We start from the raw sequence: 19858 nt of genomic DNA, 5'->3' as shown, positions 1-19858 counted from the left end.
TTTATCAGGGCTTTGAGAAATACAAACGTCCCATGTGTGTCTTTAACACATTCTAGTAACTGAAATGGGAGATTCCTCCTAACCAATATAGCTACTCTCCTACTTCTGGTATTAAAAGATGACCCGATCAAAGCCATTCCGCTGTAGTTTCAAATGCTCCCTATCATCCAAGTGTGCCTCCTGTAACAAAGCAATATCCACCTTCTCCGTCCTAAGACTTGAAAGTACCTTCTTCCTCTTAATTGGTGAGTGACTCTTCTTGATGTTCCAGGTAAACCATTTAATCAAGTCATTAGCCATAATCTTCTGCAGTAAGATTTAAATTCCAGAGAGGAGGAACCCGAACCACAAGTCGCCAAGTCTTAGTAACACAAGATTCATTGAACATAAAACTACAGAAACTAAAACCACTACACTTAACAAACGTACAAAGCTATCAAAGATTATATATAACAAAAACCAAAAAGCAAACCAACATATAAAGCGCCAACGGTATTGAATAGGGGAACTCATCCCACGCCCAAAAGGGGCAATTACCCATCCCAAAACCCAATTTTCCATCCTACTGCCAAGACTGCAGCCTGGGCATTTAAATACTTGAACCAGGTATAAACTGCCCCTAAGTAGGCATCTAGTCATCCCAACCATTTTCCCTCCTCTTAGCTAGAGCCACACAGTAAACACAAGCAGAAAAGAAAGAAAATACACCATGGAATTACAATGTGAATAAAGAAACTTTTTTCTTAAAAAAAAGGGGTAAATACCCCACCTATCCTTTGGTATTACTTAGCTTAGAAATTGAAAGTACACATCTCAACCGTTGCCAAACATAGTTTAAACCAAGATAATACCAATAAAAAAAGGAAAAGAAAGCCCCAACCAGACCTCTCTGTTTTTTAAAGAAAAAAACAAAGTAAAACCCAAACAACACTACTAATTGTACGTACTAAATTGTTCAGATTTAGTTAATTTGTCCACAATGTCTCTTGCCTTCTCCGACCTGTCAAAGAGCTGTACGGATCTATCTAAGGTGATCCGAAGCACCGTTGGATACCTCAGAAAATACTGGATCCCAAGCTCCATCAGTCTTCTCTTGACACCGTCATAGAATTTTCTTTTTTGGATCACTGCTGCTGAGAAGTCCTGGAAGAACATGATCTTAGAGCCCTCTTAAGTTAGGGCCTTCGGATCCTTCCCCTGGATTCTGAAAGCTTCCACGATTCTCTCCTTTATTCTATAATGATGAAACCGCACCAAGAGAGGACGAGGATGTTAACCCAGATCTAACCTCTGCACCATGACCTGGTAAGCCCTCTCGACCTTCAAGCCTCTCATTCCAGCCTCCAAGTTAAGGAATTTCGGCAACCAGTTCTCAATAAATTCCGCTGGCTGCTCACCTTCCTTACCCTCCGGCAGACCGACAATCAGAATATTTTTTCGTCCTGCCCCTGTTCTTGAGAGCGACCACTTGGTCACGCAAATTAAGGATGTGTCTCCAGGGCTTGGATCCTATCCTTGGAGGAACTGGTATCAGCTTCCACCACTGCGACTCTGTGTTCTACCTCATCTGTCCTTTTTTCCAGGCCTCCCAGCTGCTGTTCATGCTTCTGCAGCATGATAAAGACCAGGGCCAGCTTCTCCTCTATCTGCTTTGCCAACATCTTGTGAGATTTTGCAAGCTCCTTCACCAGGGCCTGGTAAATAATTGAGTCCAAGAATTCTGTAGGCTGGGTCGTGGGCCCGGCCTTGGATGCTCCTCCTCCTTTATACGGCATCTCTGATGGTGAAAATGCCAGTAAGTTGACTTTTAACAATTTCCTGGGACTCTACAACCTTTCCAGATTCCCAGGATATCACGATGGTCCAGGTTGGGCGGGTTAGAAGTTCGTCCCACTTGTGTTGTGGTGCGGAGCTCTGCAACGCGATTCTCCTAAATTGTCGCCATCTTGGATCCCCTCCCCCCCTTCCCCCCCCCCCCCCAAGCTGTACATTTTTGGAGTCTCTCCATTTAACTAATCATCTAGCTTTCGATTCATCCTACCAAAATTCACACTTTCCTGCATTAAATTCCATCTGCTAAGTTTTTGTCCATTCAATCTATTTATGTTCCCTTGCAAATTCTTAAATCCTCTTCACAACTTGTTGAGATCATCACTAATTTTCTTCTATTTTCCTGATTTTTAGTTTGAAATTTTGAGTTGAAAGTTAAACATTAAACTTTAGACAGCAGCTTGTTTTGAAAAATAGCTGAGAACAAAAGACAGATGTTTGCTGTTGGTAACTAGTCTGGAAAGATAATGCATGTTAATTAATGCTCTGAATACACTGTAGACATTTTAACACCAAGATGTTGTTATGCTCAGGGACTGACAGCTAGTTGGATATTGAATTGGCCAATCAAGACAGGACCAGAGCTGGCTAGCCAACCTCAGAAAATGTTGAAAAAAAAACAGAAATAAAAGAGTTCACTGGCTGTGACTGGGTTTTGAGCAGGAGACAGTTTTATTTTTGCAGATGCTTCTGGAAAGGATATTTTTTTGATTTTATCCTCTCTAGTTCTTCTCAGGTTACTGACTGGTTGGAAGTTCTAAGAAAAAAATCCAGTCTGTAAGGAAATGTCAGTCTTCAGCTTCTTGAAAGATGTTTGCATTGACCAGTAACTTTAGAATTCAAGCAAGAAAAATAGTCCTATGTGCCTGTAAGAATTATCTAAAAATTTCATGAAGGCCTGGTATTCATTATTGAAATGATAATCAAACCAGCAAATTATGATTGTCTTCTTTTCTAATTTAACCCTTAACTATGCCTGCCTGTCAATGTCTGACTGGGGGCTTACGATCAAAGAATATTGTGCTTAGATTGTAGACTGTAGGAATTCCTGATGAAGGCTTTTGCCTGAAACCTTGATTCTCCTGCTGCTCGGATGCTGCCTGACCTGCTGTGCTTTTCCAGCACCATACTCTTATTGTGATCTCCAGTATCTGCAGTCCTCACTTTTTCCTAGTTAATTAGATTGCAGTTTATTTGTGTGCTGGCATGGAGAAAGGCACACTTGAACAAACGCTTGGCGAGTCAAGATTTGAAATGAAATAAAGCAGTGTAATGATTCATATCAGGTGGGTATACTGGAAAAGTTAAGATTAAGTTATTTCCTATCAAAACTTTTATAATAACTTCAATCTGTGCTAATCCATTTGGGTCAGGATGGAGTTTCCCCTTAAAACTGGTTTCCTAACTCCTGTTTGGTAACTTGTCCTTGTAGCCTCGTATACACAAGCTAAATGAAAATACCTCAATGATTAGAAGGGCCAATGGGCTGAGGAGTGGCAGATGGAGTTTAATTTAGATAAATGTGAGGTACTGCATTTCGGAAAAGCAAATAAGAGCAGGACTTAAACACTTAATGGTAAGGTCTTGGGGAGAGCTTCCGAATAAAGTGTGGGTTCATAGTTTCTTGAATGTAGAATTGCAGGTAGATAGGATAGTGAAGAACATGCTTGGTATGCTTTCCTTTATGGGTCAGAGCATTGAGTATAGGAGTTGGGAGGTCACGTTGCGCCTGTACGGGACAGATTAGGCCACTTTTGGAATACTGCATGCAATTCTGGTCCCCTTCTTATATGAAGGACGTTGTAAAATTTGAAAGGGTTCAGAAAAGATTTGCAAGGATGTTGTCAGGGTTAGAGGATTTGAGCAATAGGAAGGGGCTGAATAGGCTGTTTTTCCTGGAGCGTCGGAGGCTGAGAAGTGACCTTATAGAGGTTTATGAAATCATGAGGAGCATGGAAAGGATAAATAGACAGGTTCTTTTCCTTGGTGTTGGAGAGCTCAGAACTAGAGGGCACAGATTTAGAATGAGAGGGGAAAGATATAAAAGGGACTTAAGGGGCAACATTTTCATGCAGAGGGTGGTGCGCATATGGAATGAGCTGCCAGAGGAAGTGGTGGAGGCTGGTACAATTACAGCATTTAAAAAACATCTGGTTGGGTATATGAATAGGAAGGGTTTAGAGGGATATGGGCCAACTGCTAGAAAATGGAACTAGATTAGGTTAGGATATCTGGTCGGCATGGATGAGTTAGACCAAAGGGTCTGTTTCTGTGCTGTACATGTCTATGACTAAAATTACATTCTTAATAATGAGTAATTTTTAAAGTTATGAACTTGGTGTCCAAGATCTGCCATTTGTAAAGTCTGGTTAGGTACAATTGAATAATTTAGATGTCACTGAATGTTTATTTGACTGTGTTTGGAATTCAGTAATCATGATACTGATTTGGTTTGGCTTGCTATCCATTATAACAATATGCTGTCTCACTTATATTTATATCAGCAGCAAATTTGGATATGTTACACTCTGTCCCTTCCTCCAAGTCATTAAATAGTAAATAATTGAGTTGGTCAGACTAATTCTTGTGGCACTCCACCAGTTAAATTTTTCCAACACGATAAAGACCTATTCATCCCAACTGTCTTGTGTGTTAACTGATCCTCAATCCATGCTAACACACTATCCCCTGTACCAGGGTACCTTAATGAATGCCTTCTAGAAATCCAAATACACCACATCTACTTTATCATACCTGCTTCTTCCATGCTCAAAGATCATCAGAGGGCCAACGCTCACTCTTATTCTCTTCGAACAACCTGTATAAAATCTTGCCATTCATTTTTACATCTGTATCTAACTTTCTTTCCTACTCTAAACGTTTAATAGAGGAAAACTGTGGTCAATGTTCTTTATTTTCTTCACTTTATCCTACCTTGTTACTGTTTGACAGTCAGTAGAACACCAAAACTTACTCATCCATTAATCCCTCATCTCTACCCAAATTGATTCGACAGCCTGATTTCCTAAACCATCTGTAACTGTTGTGCAAATGCCATCTTCCAATCTATTAATGCAACTCTTCCAACTTTACCTAGCTTCCTATGTTTTTTGAATGTCAGATACTTCTCTTATTATTCAGGAGCTAGTACTTTTCAATCTGCAGCCATGTCTCTATAATGGCAATTAGATTTTTTTTTGGTGTGTTATATCATTTAGTTACTTTGTAAAGAATGGTATATGCATTCAGCCTTTAGTTTTGTCTTTTTGTTATCTTGAACTATCTAGTCTTGCTTGTTGGTGTATCTCTAATTCATGGGGAACTGAGGCCAGTACAGGGGAAAGTGGGAGTGATATCATTAAGGCAGTCTATGCTTGAACAATGCTGGGATCTATATTCTAATGTTTTCTTCTCTGTCCCACCTGGTCATTCTCTGAACTGCATTTCCCATATTACTATTTTCTTCTCTTAGTCTGTCTCTGTTCTTTGACATATTTCCCACTTTCCCCTGTATTGGTCTCAGTTCCCCCACACCAGACCTTGAGCCATGTATTGTCACAACTCTTGGCAGAATGTTCTGGTAGTATTGCGCAGTACTCCATGAGCTGCACCAAGAGTCTAAATATTTTATTTAATCACCAAATAGTCCAATTGACTCTTTTGTACTACAATCAAGAATAAAAGAAATATTCATTAGACTTTGAGTAATTAACTCAAAACTTACTTATACATATACACAATAAGTGGCAATATTAGTTAGTTACTGTGCACAATTCAAATTTACCCCTTTAATCCTGAACACACACATACACACACAGCAGACAAGACAATACAACTCAGCAGAGATGATTTTTTTTAAAACGGAAAGGAAAACATCCCACCATAGGTCAACAGTTCAAAGTCAAAGACGAAAAATGGGAAGACATCATGATCTACTAAATTTCTTGCTGACGAAATGGAAATGCTGATAGCTGTAGAATTGATGAGATCTTCAAATCAGACTGGGGTTCGGATGAGAGACAGATAGAAATCCTAAGATTTCTCTTTATCAAATTCCTATAATATTTAAGCTGAGACACATCTTTGTAGCTGGATATGGATGGTAATGAAACAGCGTAGGTTAGATGGGTTTTAGATTGGTTTCACAAGTTGGCGCAACATTGAGAGCCTGTACTGCGCTGTAATGTTCCACATTCTGTGTTCATCTTTCTTAAAAGCTTTGTCTTGTATTCTTTCCATATAGACATGTAACGTTTTGTAAACAATGGGTGACCTACAATACACTTTAACTTCCGTTTCAAGGATTCATGTGGTAAACATGCTGGCAACCTAGATATTATCCCAATCTTTCCTTCACAGCTATTAAGGAAAATGTGTTCCCAACAATACCAGCACTATAACTTCATGTACACTATAACAATTTTCATGTGGCTATGTTAACAATCCTGAGAATATAACCTTTGAGGTTCCGCATTTTATGTCCTAGGTCCTCACACAACGTAAGCAGAGAGTTGTCTACGTTTGTGAGGATTTGCCTAATGCAAAATTAGCATTATAAGAGACAGTGCACTTCAAAAATACTTACTTGGCTGTAAAGTACTTCAAGACAATCAGTTGTCGTGAAAACCAGTTTTCTTTTAGCTATAGTTGGAGCATTTAGCCAGATGTTATTTACTCTTTAAAGGGAATTATAGAATCGTTGTTAATTATGAATTAATCCTTTAAATATTTTCAATCATTTGGAATCTGGAACTCACTTCCTAAAAGGGTGGTAGACACAGGAACACTCAAGTACTTTTTAGATGAGCACTTAAAAATGCCACAGCAAACAGTCTGGGGATTCTGTAATGCAGTGACTGCATCCCTACCTCTGGATCAGAAGCCTTGGGTTCAAATCCCAACCACTCCAGTAGTGTGTAATAACATTTCTGAATGGATTAAATTTAAAAAGTCTACAGGCTACGGATCATTTACTGGAAAATGGAATTAGAATATGTAGATGGTGGATGACTGGTGCAGACATGATGGGCCAAAGGGCATTTTTCTGTGTTAATAAAAATTCTGCTTCCTACCCTCAGTACATCAGAGCCCTATCTACTGACCTAGTTTCAATTTTCCAATACATTAATCCTGGTTCAGTCTGAATGGATCCCACTGAGATAAAGTAGTTCTTTCTTTCTGCAGACCTATTACCAGTGTCCCATGAATTGAAACTCTCACACTACTGAGACACACATTTAACCTTCTAATCAGTTTATTCCAATACCACTTTGTGAGATTCATGCTGCAAGCTAGACCTGTGATGTTTTGAATTGTTTTCAATCTTAGTTCTTTAAATATTTTTGAGCAAACATCATTACCACTTCTACCTATGTTGTTTTAATATGGAGGTCACCATCTCAATCCTTTCCCTCTCCAATTTTCTCTAACTCTCGCAAGGGCAGAAATCAAACTCACAGTTAAAGAAAAATACCTAGCCCCTGTTGTTATGCTACTCCCATTTTTACATTCTTTTTCGTAACCCTACTCAAATGACCATTTTCATTGTCAGCCATGTTCAATTTGTTTCTGTGTTCTAAGAAAAGCATGAATTATTAGGTCAAGGCACTTTAACTGGGTTCCATATTCCTGCCCAATTCAATAATCGGCAACAAAGGAAGCAGAAGCCCTGGGAGTAATGTTGGCCAGGTACAGAGCCTGAGAGTTGTCAGGCATAGGTGTAGCAGGGACCACAGGTAACCCAGTACATGAAAGGAGCACACATCAGCAGATACAAAAGAACATTTTGGATGAATCCTTTATTATATTTCTAAGACACATATGGATACAAGATTGTGTAAATAGAGAGAAGGCAGAACAGACTGTCAGATGGGAGTCCAGCTCACTTCCTGGTGAAGCATAAAATAAGCCCAGGATGCTTAAATGAACCTTCAAATTCTGAGTAAACAACACAACATAAACAATATTCCTCTCTTTAAACACCGACAATATTAAATGAAGATGGTATTACTGTATGTGCTTGCGTATTATGATAAGTATAAAAGTTTAACTTTTTACAGCACTCAGAATATTAGCTTCTTCCTTATTAAAATAAAAGCAAGTCTATTTCATCTTTATATTTTATCATATACCATCAAAAATACAAATTGTTGGCCAGGATCCTGAAGGAATTTTGGATCAAGTCAGGTCAGCAAGTCCCTGGCTTGTCAAATGACCAGGTTCATTTCCACAACAGGGGGCAACAACAGGAAAAAAACAAATCAAAACTCTGGGACTGGAGGAAATAAACAATGTGTCAGTCATCAGATGATTCCTGGTGGAAAGAATATACTGGGGCTTTATAAAACTAAGGCCCAATTTAAAACCTGGTCACTTTTGTTTTAAAAAAAAGGTCTTGCTGAGCAATTTCCCTGGCATCTGCTGTTGTCCATGCCATAACCCACCCTAGTTCACATTTATGTTGGTGTAAATCGTCGGGCCTGTGCACGAATCCTCTTGTCGTACTCCACTCGGTTTTGGCTGTGAAAAGAATACAATGTTACCCACCAAATGTTCATGGCTGACCACTAATGTGCAAAGTAAAGTAATCTACAGAATGGGACAAGAAAAGACCCTGTTAAGTGAATGAAACTCAACCAAGAGACAATTGTTAACAAAGGCATAAAAAGGCCTCATTTTGTTTAGAAACCCTAACCATTTACTAATGGATAAGTGATGCTGGCTGCTTTCCCACATCTCTCAGGTTCTTCTCAAACAAATTATCTAAGATTTTTTCATCTTATTGAGTCCTCAATGAGAAATCCAATTAAAAGAACACATAATTCACTATGCCATTATTTAACCTTGAAATGAATCAAATCCTATTCTGTTAATTGTTGGAAACATTACAATAACCCACAGTTGAAAACCACCAAAATCTGCTAGAAACATAGAAAGAACAATGAACATGCCAGTGAGTCACTGGACATAGGCTCAGACTCTTGCCTCAGATGTTAACCTTTCATCCACATTTCATACTCAAATTGCTATCAGCTTCACTCACACTCTCTTTGAACACAGCGAGAAGAAATCCAGATTGTTTGCTGCATGAACAGCTGTGCATTTATACAACAGCATCTTATATTCACACTGGAATATTCATAGAGATGTACAGCACGGAAACATACCCTTGGGTCTAACTCGTCCATGCTGACCATATATCCCAACCCAATCTAGTCCCACCTGCCAGCACCCAGTCCATGTCCTTCCAAACCCTTCCTATTCATACACCCACCCTGATGCCTTTTAAATGTTGCAGTTGTACTAGTCCCCACCACTTCCTCTGGCAGCTCATTTCATACACGTACCACCCTCTGTATGAAAATATTGCCCCTTAGGTCTCTTTTATATCTTTCCCCTCCCATCCTAAACCTATGCCCTCTAGTTCAGGACTCCCCCACACCAGGGGAAGAAACCTTGTCTATTTATCCTATCCATGCCCCTCATGATTTTATAAACCTCTATAAGGTCATCCCTCAGCCTTCGATGCTCCAGGGAAAACAGCCCTAGCCTATTCAACCTCTCCCAATAGCTCAAATCCTGCAACCCTGGCAACATCCTTGTAGATCTTTTCTGAACCCTTTCAAGTTTCACAACACCTTTCTGATAGGAAGGAGACGAGAACTGCACCTAATATTCCAAAAGTGGCCTAACCAATGTCCTGTACAGTCGCAACATGACCTCCCAACTCCTATACTCAATACTCTGCCCAACAAAGGAAAGCATACCAAACACCTACTTCATTATCCTATCTACCTGGGACTCCACTTTCAGGGAGCTATGAACCTGCACTCCAAGGTCTCTTTGCTCAGCAACACTCCTGAGGACCTTACCATTAAGTGTAATGGGAATGAATGGACTAAATATTCACTGCAGACAGCTCAATGGAGTGATTGGAATATTCTGCTGCAGCAGCTAAGATGTTTAAAAGTGAGAGTTCTTAAACTGCATGCAGGTTGATTTTTCATTAGAATTAACAAACACAAGACATGAAATACTAGTGCAAGTACAATTAGCTAAGAGCATTTCAGAATCTTGCATGTCAAATCTTTGCTCCCTTAAAGAAAAAGCACATGTAGCTGAGGCTTACCAGTAGATTGTGTAGGCTTCTGCTTGAGCTGGGTCCTGAACATTTGGTTCATTTAAAAGTTCTTGAATACCTAATAATATCTGGGCAATAAGAGTAAATGAAAAAGTGTGAACACCTTGTGCAAACTTCTCAGTTCAGACACTGCACTACCTCAGAATGTCAATGTCGAAAAAAACCAAAAAGAAATGGGTGTTTCCTTCTTGAACATCAGCTTGGGAAAATGCTAACTACTGTTAACGTTCTTAATCCTATCATCTAGTTTTTCACAGCAATTGATGGGACGAGAAAGGATCACATCTCTGAAGCTGAAAGATGTTTTACATGTGAACGGTTACTTGCTATGAAGGAGAAAAGTTGAACAAACACTGGAAGAACTCAATGTTCTTTTGAGAAGCATCTCTAAATGTACAGCCATGCAGATCATGAAAACATCAGAATTATACTGTTAGCTGATCTGAGCAAGGCAGAAATACAGGTATGCGCAGTGTAGGCAGGGAAAAGGACAACATGAGAAATCCAAAGCCACTTAACGCCATCTGGGACACCAGTTAACAAATGAATGCTGGGCAAAGATATCATTACCATATATACTAACGCAAATATTGACTCTGACTGGTGGCACAGTGGTTAGCACTGCTGCCTCACAGCACCAGAGACCTGGGTTCATTCCCGCCTCAGGTGACTGACTGTGTGGAGTTTGCACATTCTCCCAGTGTCTGCGTGGGTTTCCTCCGGGTGCTCCGGTTTCCTCCCGGTGCTCCGGTTTCCTCCCACAGTCCAAAGATGTGCAGGTCAGGTGAATTGGTCACGCTAAATTGCCCGTAGTGTTAGGTTAGGGGTATGGGTGGGTTGCGCTTCGGCGGGTCGGTGTGGACTTGTTGGGCTGAAGGGCCTGTTTCCACACTGTAAGTAATCTAATCTAATCTAAAAATGTAATTTTTCATTTACCTAGTTTATCAGGGATCAAACTACATTGATATTCTTAATTGCTTAATGTACTCATTACGGTTTATTCACTTAAAGGCACACAGTGGAATCTTCAGATTTTTCTCTGCCAATTCTAGTGGCAATCTTCCAGTCAATCAATAAGACTAACATGTATCACATGATCTATCAGATTGCTTTCATGAAAGAGTAGCAAAAACACAGCTCAATGTAAACTAGAGAGAAAAGTGGCAGAATAGATAAAAGGCATTTGCTAAATGGTCACATTAGCTGCAGATTGATCCAACTGGATGTCCTTAGAATTTAAGAAAAATGACATTTTAGAATTCAAGGTGTGACTCAGAAGATCCATGAAAAGGTATGATTTAGTTTTCAGGTTTAGATTTAGTTAAAAAAAAATGAAAGAAAAAGGTTTTGTCATCCAACATGCATCAATTGACCTTCAGTGGAAATATGAGTGAAACACTGATGAACATTAACATGCCAACCAACAAGACAAAACAAATACTGGTTTAAAAAAAAACACTTTGTGAAGATAGCTGGCTACAAGAAAACTTGTTTAAAGTGGCTTTCGTGTATGCAGGATGGCACAAAATTACAGTTGGCAATTTTAAAAGCAGGTAAGTGTTGTCATTTACGTTCAGCAGAAAGACCTGTTGGATGTTGTTGCTCGGAAGAAATGGATCAAAGTATGGAACTTGAGACCAAGATCACGTGTGTACAAATAAACCTCAAGGTCAGTTTCCTGAAAGATGTGAAACAACTGGAAGATGGCAGGTTAAAGAAAGACAAACATTTTCAAAATGAAATGAAAGCACTGTGGCTAGAAACATTGTATCAATAGGTCATACATGCATGGAATAAACTTGATCTAGATATTGCAAAATCAACTTCTAAAATATGGGACATTGAATGTGCTTGATAATGTTGAAGATAATTAAGTTGAAATTCCTGGTACTACCAATGATGACAAAGAGGAGAAAGATGCATGATTGTTTTACAAAGATGCTACTAGGATGAATTTTTCTATGATTCAGAAAGGATTTAAGTGAAGAGCTTGTAGTGAATTTCCTATGGTAAGTATATAAAATTTATATGTCGTTTATCGTGTAATAAAACGTTAGCGTAAAATAAGTGTTACAGAGTTCATACTAATTTTTTGTGTTGTTGGTTTTTACTTTATTTCACTTTATTTGGCCTTTCTTAGGGGCCAAAGAATGCATGCATTTCAATCCCTCAAGAACATTAACCATGGCCTTAAAACTGGCCCAACATCTGACTTTTACATTAGCATATATAGTAGGTCCTACTCCAACCCTTCTCCAAAAGCAGATAACTCACTAACATGGAGAAGAACATCCAGTTGGAAAGACATCAGTGGCGCCCCAAAAACAAAGTTGGTCCCAGGAAATAAAGGAGAGCTTGTAACAGGAAAATAAATTCCTAAACCATGACAATCATTTAAAAGAGAACTGCATTGCGATCAATTGACTGAGGTTTGAGAAAGTAATCTGCCATAACATTGCAGGGTTTCATAAATGTGCACACTTCATCTCAAACCTCAGAATTTAGACTGGACACTCACTTAAGTGCCCTCGATTATCCCTCAATCCCACCAGTAGGAGATAAATCAATTTTCTAAATTACCCAGTTACTATTAGTGGAAATGTTCTCTGTGGAGTTGTAATTAAACCCTATGCCACATCCTTTTTCACATCACGCTGACCTGTTTGATAGTGATTGCTGGCCTCCAATCCTTCTCCTCTTCTAGAATTGACAGACAGACAGTCCCTGACGGATATACATTTGGGTGGAATATTGGTGGCTCAAATTTGCCTTAAACAAAGAGAAAAATTTGAAAGGTTTTGCAGTGATAGAGTAACTTAACTAAAGCAGATTGGCCATCACATGCATACACAGGTCAATCATTAAACTCACACACGCATTGCAGTTGTGTTAATTCAGATGCAATGCACTTGAGGCATGAACAAGAGGTTTGCCACCATTAGCATTGAACTGTACTGTTATACGGTCTTTTGTTTCATTCACAGTTGAAAATTACAAATTAAAATAATCCAAAAGTGAAATTGTTTGAGATATTTTCTAATATCTAGAACAAAGGAGGTTGTTGAGGATCAATCATCTCAGTTTCAGGTCATTGTTCCAGGAGTTCCTCAGGGTCAGAGAATAGTTAGAACACAAAAGATGGACATACTGCCTATTGTGTTTATGCTGGCCCTCTGAAGAAACAATGCATTCCCCTGCTCCCCCCTCACCCCCCCTTCTCATAACCCTCCAAAGTTTTCCTTTTCAGATAATGATCCAATTCCCTTCCACTCTCAGGCAGTCTATTTTAAATCTTGGCCATCTATATGAAAAAAAAACTTTCCTCACGTTGTCATTAATTCTTTTGCCAATTTTCTTAAATAATTTCTTTACAATTGAGTTCCATCATTCTCAAATCTTCTACCAATAAGAATGTTTTCGCCCAATCTACTGACCAGGCCCTAATAATTTTGAATACTTCTATTATGTCTCTTTTTAATCTTGTCCACGGAGAACAATCTAATTTCTTAAAGCTACATAACTGAAGGTCTACATCCACGAATGCATTCTAGATGCAAACATCTTCACTGTTTCAATGACTTTTCTGACATAAGGCAAGAAGTGGAGATGTTCGACGATGCTTGTGGTCCTCAGTACCATTCGTGAAAAATTCTGAAAGAGTTTGCGCCTATATACAGAAGGACATAAACAACTAGCAATAGTGTGTACCAATGAAAAGATGGACTACAGCAAAGCGTTATGTCTCCTTCTAAACACATTATATTACACCTAGAAGGACCACACCATCAAATGTATAGGACTACAAAACACACACTCCTGTTGGGACACATACCATACCAACTTGGAAATACATCACTGCTCCTTCAGTATTGACTGGCCTAAGTCCTGAAATTCCCACTGTACCAGCACTACAGGTTCACAACAACACATGGATACAATGGTTCAAAAAGGTGGCTTACCATCATCTTTTCAAGGGCAATTAAAGTTCAGCAATGAATTGTGACCTTGTCAGTGGTATTTAAAATCTCATCTACAAATAAAACAAATTGCTAAGTTCTCACTGCTACAACACAATTAATAGTTTAAATTGAATTTCTCCAGATAATGTGGTGACAGTAATGTATTATGATTGGTCCACACTGTGCACTAGTACCAGTGCCTTGACTTACAGGTACCAAGAACATAATATTTCATATTTTTGCTTTCACACAAAAATGCCTGTCTATTGTCGATACTTACACTTTGGTGGTGAAGATGGATAGTCATCCTTAAAAAGCACCCGGAGTTTAAATAAGCCTCCTTCCCAAGTTGTCTGTTAGAGTGAAAGGCAAAGCAGATTTATTTTAAAATTGACTGAAATGATTATGTGCAATGTAGTTTCAGATAGTTTACTCACCCCTTTTTTGCCTGGAATAGCACACTCCCAATTCATCAGGTTCATTGTACCATCTGGATTCTTCACAGGTACAGCCACAAATCCCTACAAAACAGTCAAAAAGTATTAGGCCATACAAAATATGGTAATGCTATGAACACAGTCTCCTCAAAAGATCTTTCCATCTTGTGTACCACAGATATTGGCCCCTTAAATACTAGTCCATTCACACACAAGAACAATGACCCATTAATTATCACCGAGTCTCTTTGACCTGTCAAATATCTGTGTACGAGGGCACTTGATCCCTTACATCTTCACACCCAACCCTCCTAAATGCACCTCAAGAATGAATTTGACAGTGAACTACTGTAGGATGTTCTTAGGGTGTGCTTTCTATTCTCAATTAATTCTTGGAATTTAAGTGTCACTGGCAAAAGCAGTATTTGTTGTCAATTTCCAATTCTCTGTGAAGATGGTGGTGAATAACCTTTCTGAAATACTACAGCCTATATAGTACAGATTATTTCTAGATTTATGAATTAATTGAATTTAACATTTCTCCATTTGCCCTGCTGCGATGTTAGCACATGCCTCTGGGGAACAAGCTTGAGCTTAGACCAGTAACATTAACATCATGTGATCACCCTCTGTATGAATCCAAGGTCTCTCATCCTTCTCACAAAAAAGATCTGCAAATTGTAAAAGTAAACCTACATCAAGTGTTATGGGGCAGAAATTAAGCACTGTGAGAATGTAATATGCCTTTATAAAGATCATAATTTAAAAAAATTTTCTGTATTCTTTATTGTAGACAGATTTATACGATTGCTGCATATTTTAAAAGCAACCTGACACTCATTGCAAGTACTGCTTACACAGCTGCTATTCAAGCAGTAGTAGAAGCCTGGTTTGCAGACAAGATGCAGCCAAGGGATGTGTACAAATTCACCTGCAAACAAAATTGTTCTGTGAATTAGTGAGGGATTATTGATGACAAAGGACTTCTTCCCATCAACTCTGTGATTAGCTGCAAAGTAGCTTGGGGGTGTGAAATCATCAAACCTCTGGAGGAAAAAGAAAGCTGCTTTTGCTCTGCAGCAAGAATCATCTCAACCTGAGGATAGTCATTTTCCCCCTCATCAGTTGCTAGAAGCTCTGACTCCTAATCGGTAAATTAGAGATTTTATAAATGTGAATCAGTCACATGGTACTTTCTGCAAGCAAAAGAAAGCATCTGGAGACTGAGAATCAAATAGCAGGGAATCCTGTCCCAAGCTAAAAGATCCATCTCTACAAATAGGAACCATTTAATTGCTTTCCCAATCTTTCCCTCTGCCCATCACACTCATGTTTTTGTTTCTTGTCTGTATGTGTGTATAATGAGGTAGTTTACAAGGGGATCAGAGTTTTAACTAGTGGAATTTCATGTCAATGGTTCATAACTGTTTACCTGTAGCGAGAAACCATTTATTTGTAATAAATAAATGTCATCCTTCCTAAATAGAAAACACAGACTTGGTTTCTCAGTCAACCTGGGGCAGGTAAATTAGGAACTCAAAATCTTTGAAAATCTTCAATTTTTATGATGACTCCGGATTTCTAGCCTGCTACCCTAGACAGCAGTAACACCATAAACATACGTACAAATGGATGGTCTTTCCTCCATGCCTTTCTTTCCTGTGAGAGGCGATTCAAGGCAATCCCTGACATCTTCGAGCCCTTAAGAACAGAGAAAAGCAGACCATAAACAGCAGACACAGCCTTTCTACCTATACTACAGATTGAAAGCAAGATTTCCCTGTTGAGGCATTTTATAAAGTCTAATGAAGTTTCTGAAGATTATCAGCAGAAAACGGTCAGATAGTCATCTGGTTATCAGCATAAATATTATTGTTTCTCATACCCGAACATGCCCTACTCCACATTCCCTCAATTCTACTGCACCATGGATAGGTTTCAGAGATCTGGGCAAGGCTTGGCTGTGACAACTTCCTCTCGCGAAACAACCTTCAAATGCTCACAAGAGATTGCCTGCACTCATAGAAAGAAGCAAGAATAGCAGGGCAAACAAAAATCCATCAGTGACTGTGATTATAGAAAAAAAAACTTCCTAACTGGTGATTGTTACAGGTCCTACTGGTTAAACAGTAGTTTGTTAGCTTTGTCACAGTCTTCAGCCGCAATTGAGCAGAGTTCCCAGAAAAATATTGAACTATGCTCATCTCACTTTCACACGGATTTAGACAATCAAATTAACCGTTCAAACCTCTGGATGACTTGTAGCAAAAACAGAAATTGCTGGAAAACCTCAGTAGGTCTGGTAGCACCTGTGGAGAGAAAGCAGTTAATGTGTCAAATCCAGTTACACTTTGCGATTTGAGAAGACTTGTAGTTCAGGTTGAGATTCAGGTTGTGAGTTTGCTCGCTGAGCTGGTAGGTTTGTTCTCAGACTTTTCGTCATCATGCTAGATAACACCATCAGTGAGCCTCCAGTGAAGCCAGAGCTTCACCAGAGGCTCTCTGATGATATTACCTAGCATGGTGATGAAATGTCTGAGAACAAAACCATCAGTTCGGCAAGCAAATTTCCAACCAGCTACACCTTTTGAAAACAGATTGATTCCTGGACTTGACATTAATTCTGCTTTCTCTCCACAGGTGCATCGCCATCTTGATTTCAAAATATATCACCCTTTCTCGGTGTTGGGTCAAACTATTTGAATTCCCTCCTTATGGCATTTTGGGTCTACCTACAGCCATGGACAGCAGCATGTCAAGAACACATCTCACCATCACCTTTTCAATGGCGACCAAGGGATGCCAAAGTGCCAATAAATGCCAAAGTGCGCATTTCCCAAGAGTAGATTAAAAAAGCTTTCCTTAGATGCAATGTGGAGCAGACTGGAAACACATATGAAGTCTTTATCTGGTTGAACCTTCACGCGATTGCAAACCCACACAGAAAGCTGACCCTAACTGCCTTCTGAAGTGATCTAGCAACCAATCAGTTGGATTCAAAGGTGGCAAAACGACTGCCCACTGCTGGGAATTGGAAGCTACTGGTCTGGCTCCAGTTATCATACTCAGGTTAAGTAAAACTGGCTTCATCACCACAGAAATGTAAGTAATCATGAAAGTTGCCAGACTGCAACGACTCCACTGTTTAATATTCTGGAGCAAGTTATAATTAATAAATTAATTCATCAATTAAATCTAAATGGATTCCAACTGTACACAGATGTCAGGAGCAGGGAAACAGTAAGGGGAGCCTCAGCCCACTCACTCCAGAGAGACTGACGCAAGTCTGTCACCAACAGCCTAAGATGGTAAACCTTAATGAGTTTCTGGTGGGGCAGGTTAATGTCAATGAGCTGCCCACTGCAGTCTGGGATTATACCAGCTGCTGTCCTGGGCTAGGGGCAGTATTATACATGTTGTCGCCCTATTCTCCACCCTAGCCTGGGAGTAGAGGCCATGGCTGGGGGTTTACTTGCTGCACCCTCCCCAGGACCTTAGTGCCATCAATTGTACGCCCACTCCTGGGTGTTGTCTATTATTCTGCCCACCCTAGCCCATGTTACCTGCAATTCTTCCCTTCCCAAACAACAATGTTATATGCTTCACCATGAATATCCACCAAGCCCCACACCTCACTTGCTCCATCCCACAGACACCAGTGTTAGCTCTCTCTCTCTTGCACACTCACTCTCAGGGGTGTACCCTTTCTTCCAGGTCGCCTCTCCTGAAGTGCACCTCGTCTCTAATGCACACCCATTCCCATGTACCTCCATCCCTTCCCGTAGCCAGGGTTAGCCCCATCTCAAGTATCTTTCCACTCTTCTTCCCACCCCCAACCATTTCATGTTTTCCTCCTCTTTCCCACTCTACACTGTTCATCTCTTTCCCCTTCCTGCCCCAATCAAGACTGTGCCTTTCCACTCTAGGCTGTACCCCTGGGGTGTAGATCTCCCTCCTCCTCTCTCTCTCTCTCTCTCCCCACCACCCCCTCAGGATGTAGCCATGCCTCCTCAGGCTGTAGCCCTCACTCCCTCCTCCGCTCAGCTGTATCCCTCTATCTCCCAAGATGTACCCTCACCCCCTCTCCTGAGATGTACCTCTCTCCCACATCCCAAGGGAAGGGTACAGCCCCCAGGGGAGAACTCCCACCCACCCAAGGTTGTATCTCTCTCTCTCTCTTTCTCACCCCTCCCCCACCCCTAGGCTGTGCCCCTCTCTCTTCCTCGCAACAACCAGGCTGTACCCACCCCTCTCTTCACCCCTCCTCCCGGGCTGTAATGTGCCCACACCCCCACCCCTTAGGCTATACCTACTCCCAACCCCACCCTGAGCTGTACCTCCCCTCACCCCGACACACCCCCCCTGGCTGTACCTACCCCCACCTCCCTGGGCTGCATTTCCCCCACCCCCATCTCCCAGGCTGTGCCTCTCCCCACCCCCACACATACCCCCTGAGCTGTACCTCCCCCCACCTCCATACACACCTCCTGTGCTGTACCTCCCCCCACCCCCGGGCTGTGTACCCCCACTCCCCCGGCTGTACATCTTGTTGTTGCCCCAGGCTGTGTACCCTCACTCCATCCGGGTGAAAATCCACCCCCCCCGGGTGTACCTCTTGCTGTTGCCACAGGTGTACCCCCACTCCCCGGGTGTACCCACACTCCCCCCAGGTGTACCTCTTTTTGTTGTCCCAGGTGTACCCCCACTCACCCCCAGGTGTACCCCCACTCACCCCCAGGTGTACCTCTTGTTGTTGCCCCGTGTGTACCCCCACTCACCCCCCCGGGTGTTCCCCCACTCACCCACCCCCCGGGTGTACCCCCACTCTCCCGGGTGTACCCCCACTCCCCCCCCCCCCGGTGTACCCCCACTCTCCCGGGTGTACCTCCACTTCCCCACCCCCCCGGGTGTACCCCCACTCTCCCGGGTGTACCCCCACTTCCCCACCCCCCGGGTGTACCCCCACTTCCCCACCCCCCGGGTGTACCCCCACTCTCCCGGGTGTACCCCCACTCTCCCGGGTGTACCCCCACTTACCCACCCCTCCCGGGTGTACCCCCACTCTCCCGGGTGTACCCCCACTTACCCACCCCTCCCGGGTGTACCCCCACTCTCCCGGGTGTACCTCCACTTACCCACCCCTCCCGGGTGTACCCCCACTTCCCCACCCCCCGGGTGTACCCCCCCGGGTGTACCTCTTGTTGTCTTTCCCGCGGCTCCGGTTCGCCCGGCTCGAGCTGCACTTCAAACGGACCCGAAGGACCCCGCGGGGAGATGTCCGGCGCGCCGCCTGCCCAGAATGAGGTCTCCGCTCGGGGGAGGGGTTATCGTTACCCTGAGCCTTCCCGCTGCCATTGCAGCCTCATCTATGTGGACCTGCGGCTGCACAGGAATCGGAAAAAAATAGGAAGGTCGAATCCTTGCCAAACAATATCGTACAGGCATGGCGCAAGTCGACATGGTGGTCAACTCTGGCCCCAGCTTCCGGTCCT

At 41.6% G+C, this 19858-nt stretch overlaps 1 protein-coding gene across 2 annotated transcripts; it reads right to left on the bottom strand.

Annotated features, from left to right (window-relative positions):
- Window positions 1–7609: 7609 nt before the first annotated feature.
- Window positions 7610–19732, bottom strand: LOC140464458 (SUMO-conjugating enzyme UBC9-B-like). 2 transcript variants are annotated; one of them, XM_072559527.1, is made up of 8 exons: window positions 19562–19602; window positions 16615–16675; window positions 15993–16067; window positions 14367–14450; window positions 14210–14282; window positions 12630–12739; window positions 9959–10038; window positions 7610–8349 (listed from the first exon to the last, which is right to left on the bottom strand). In XM_072559527.1, the coding sequence occupies exons 3-8, from the start codon at window positions 16056–16058 to the stop codon at window positions 8286–8288; spliced, it is 477 nt and encodes a 158-aa protein (XP_072415628.1). In that variant the 5' UTR covers window positions 16059–16067; window positions 16615–16675; window positions 19562–19602; the 3' UTR covers window positions 7610–8285. The 2 variants fall into 2 exon arrangements, with proteins under 2 accessions (XP_072415628.1, XP_072415627.1); XM_072559526.1 differs by lacking the exon at window positions 16615–16675 and having other exon boundaries at window positions 19562–19732.
- Between the last annotated feature and the right edge of the window lie 126 nt (window positions 19733–19858).

Source organism: Chiloscyllium punctatum, chromosome 40 (assembly GCF_047496795.1).
Source record: "Chiloscyllium punctatum isolate Juve2018m chromosome 40, sChiPun1.3, whole genome shotgun sequence".
NCBI classification, from domain to species: Eukaryota; Metazoa; Chordata; class Chondrichthyes; order Orectolobiformes; family Hemiscylliidae; genus Chiloscyllium; species Chiloscyllium punctatum.
This window is presented reverse-complemented; position numbering and strand designations above follow the sequence as displayed.

Bases quoted from the DNA above. Each gene is read 5' to 3' on its own strand.
- LOC140464458 (XM_072559526.1), bottom strand. From the start codon at position 16,058: ATGTCAGGGATTGCCTTGAATCGCCTCTCACAGGAAAGAAAGGCATGG. The intron at 14,451-15,992 runs GTACGTATGTTT...ACTGTTTTGTAG, and splicing joins GGAGGAAAGACCATCCATTT to GGATTTGTGGCTGTACCTGT. The intron at 14,283-14,366 runs GTGAGTAAACTA...TCACTCTAACAG, and splicing joins CTATTCCAGGCAAAAAAGGG to ACAACTTGGGAAGGAGGCTT.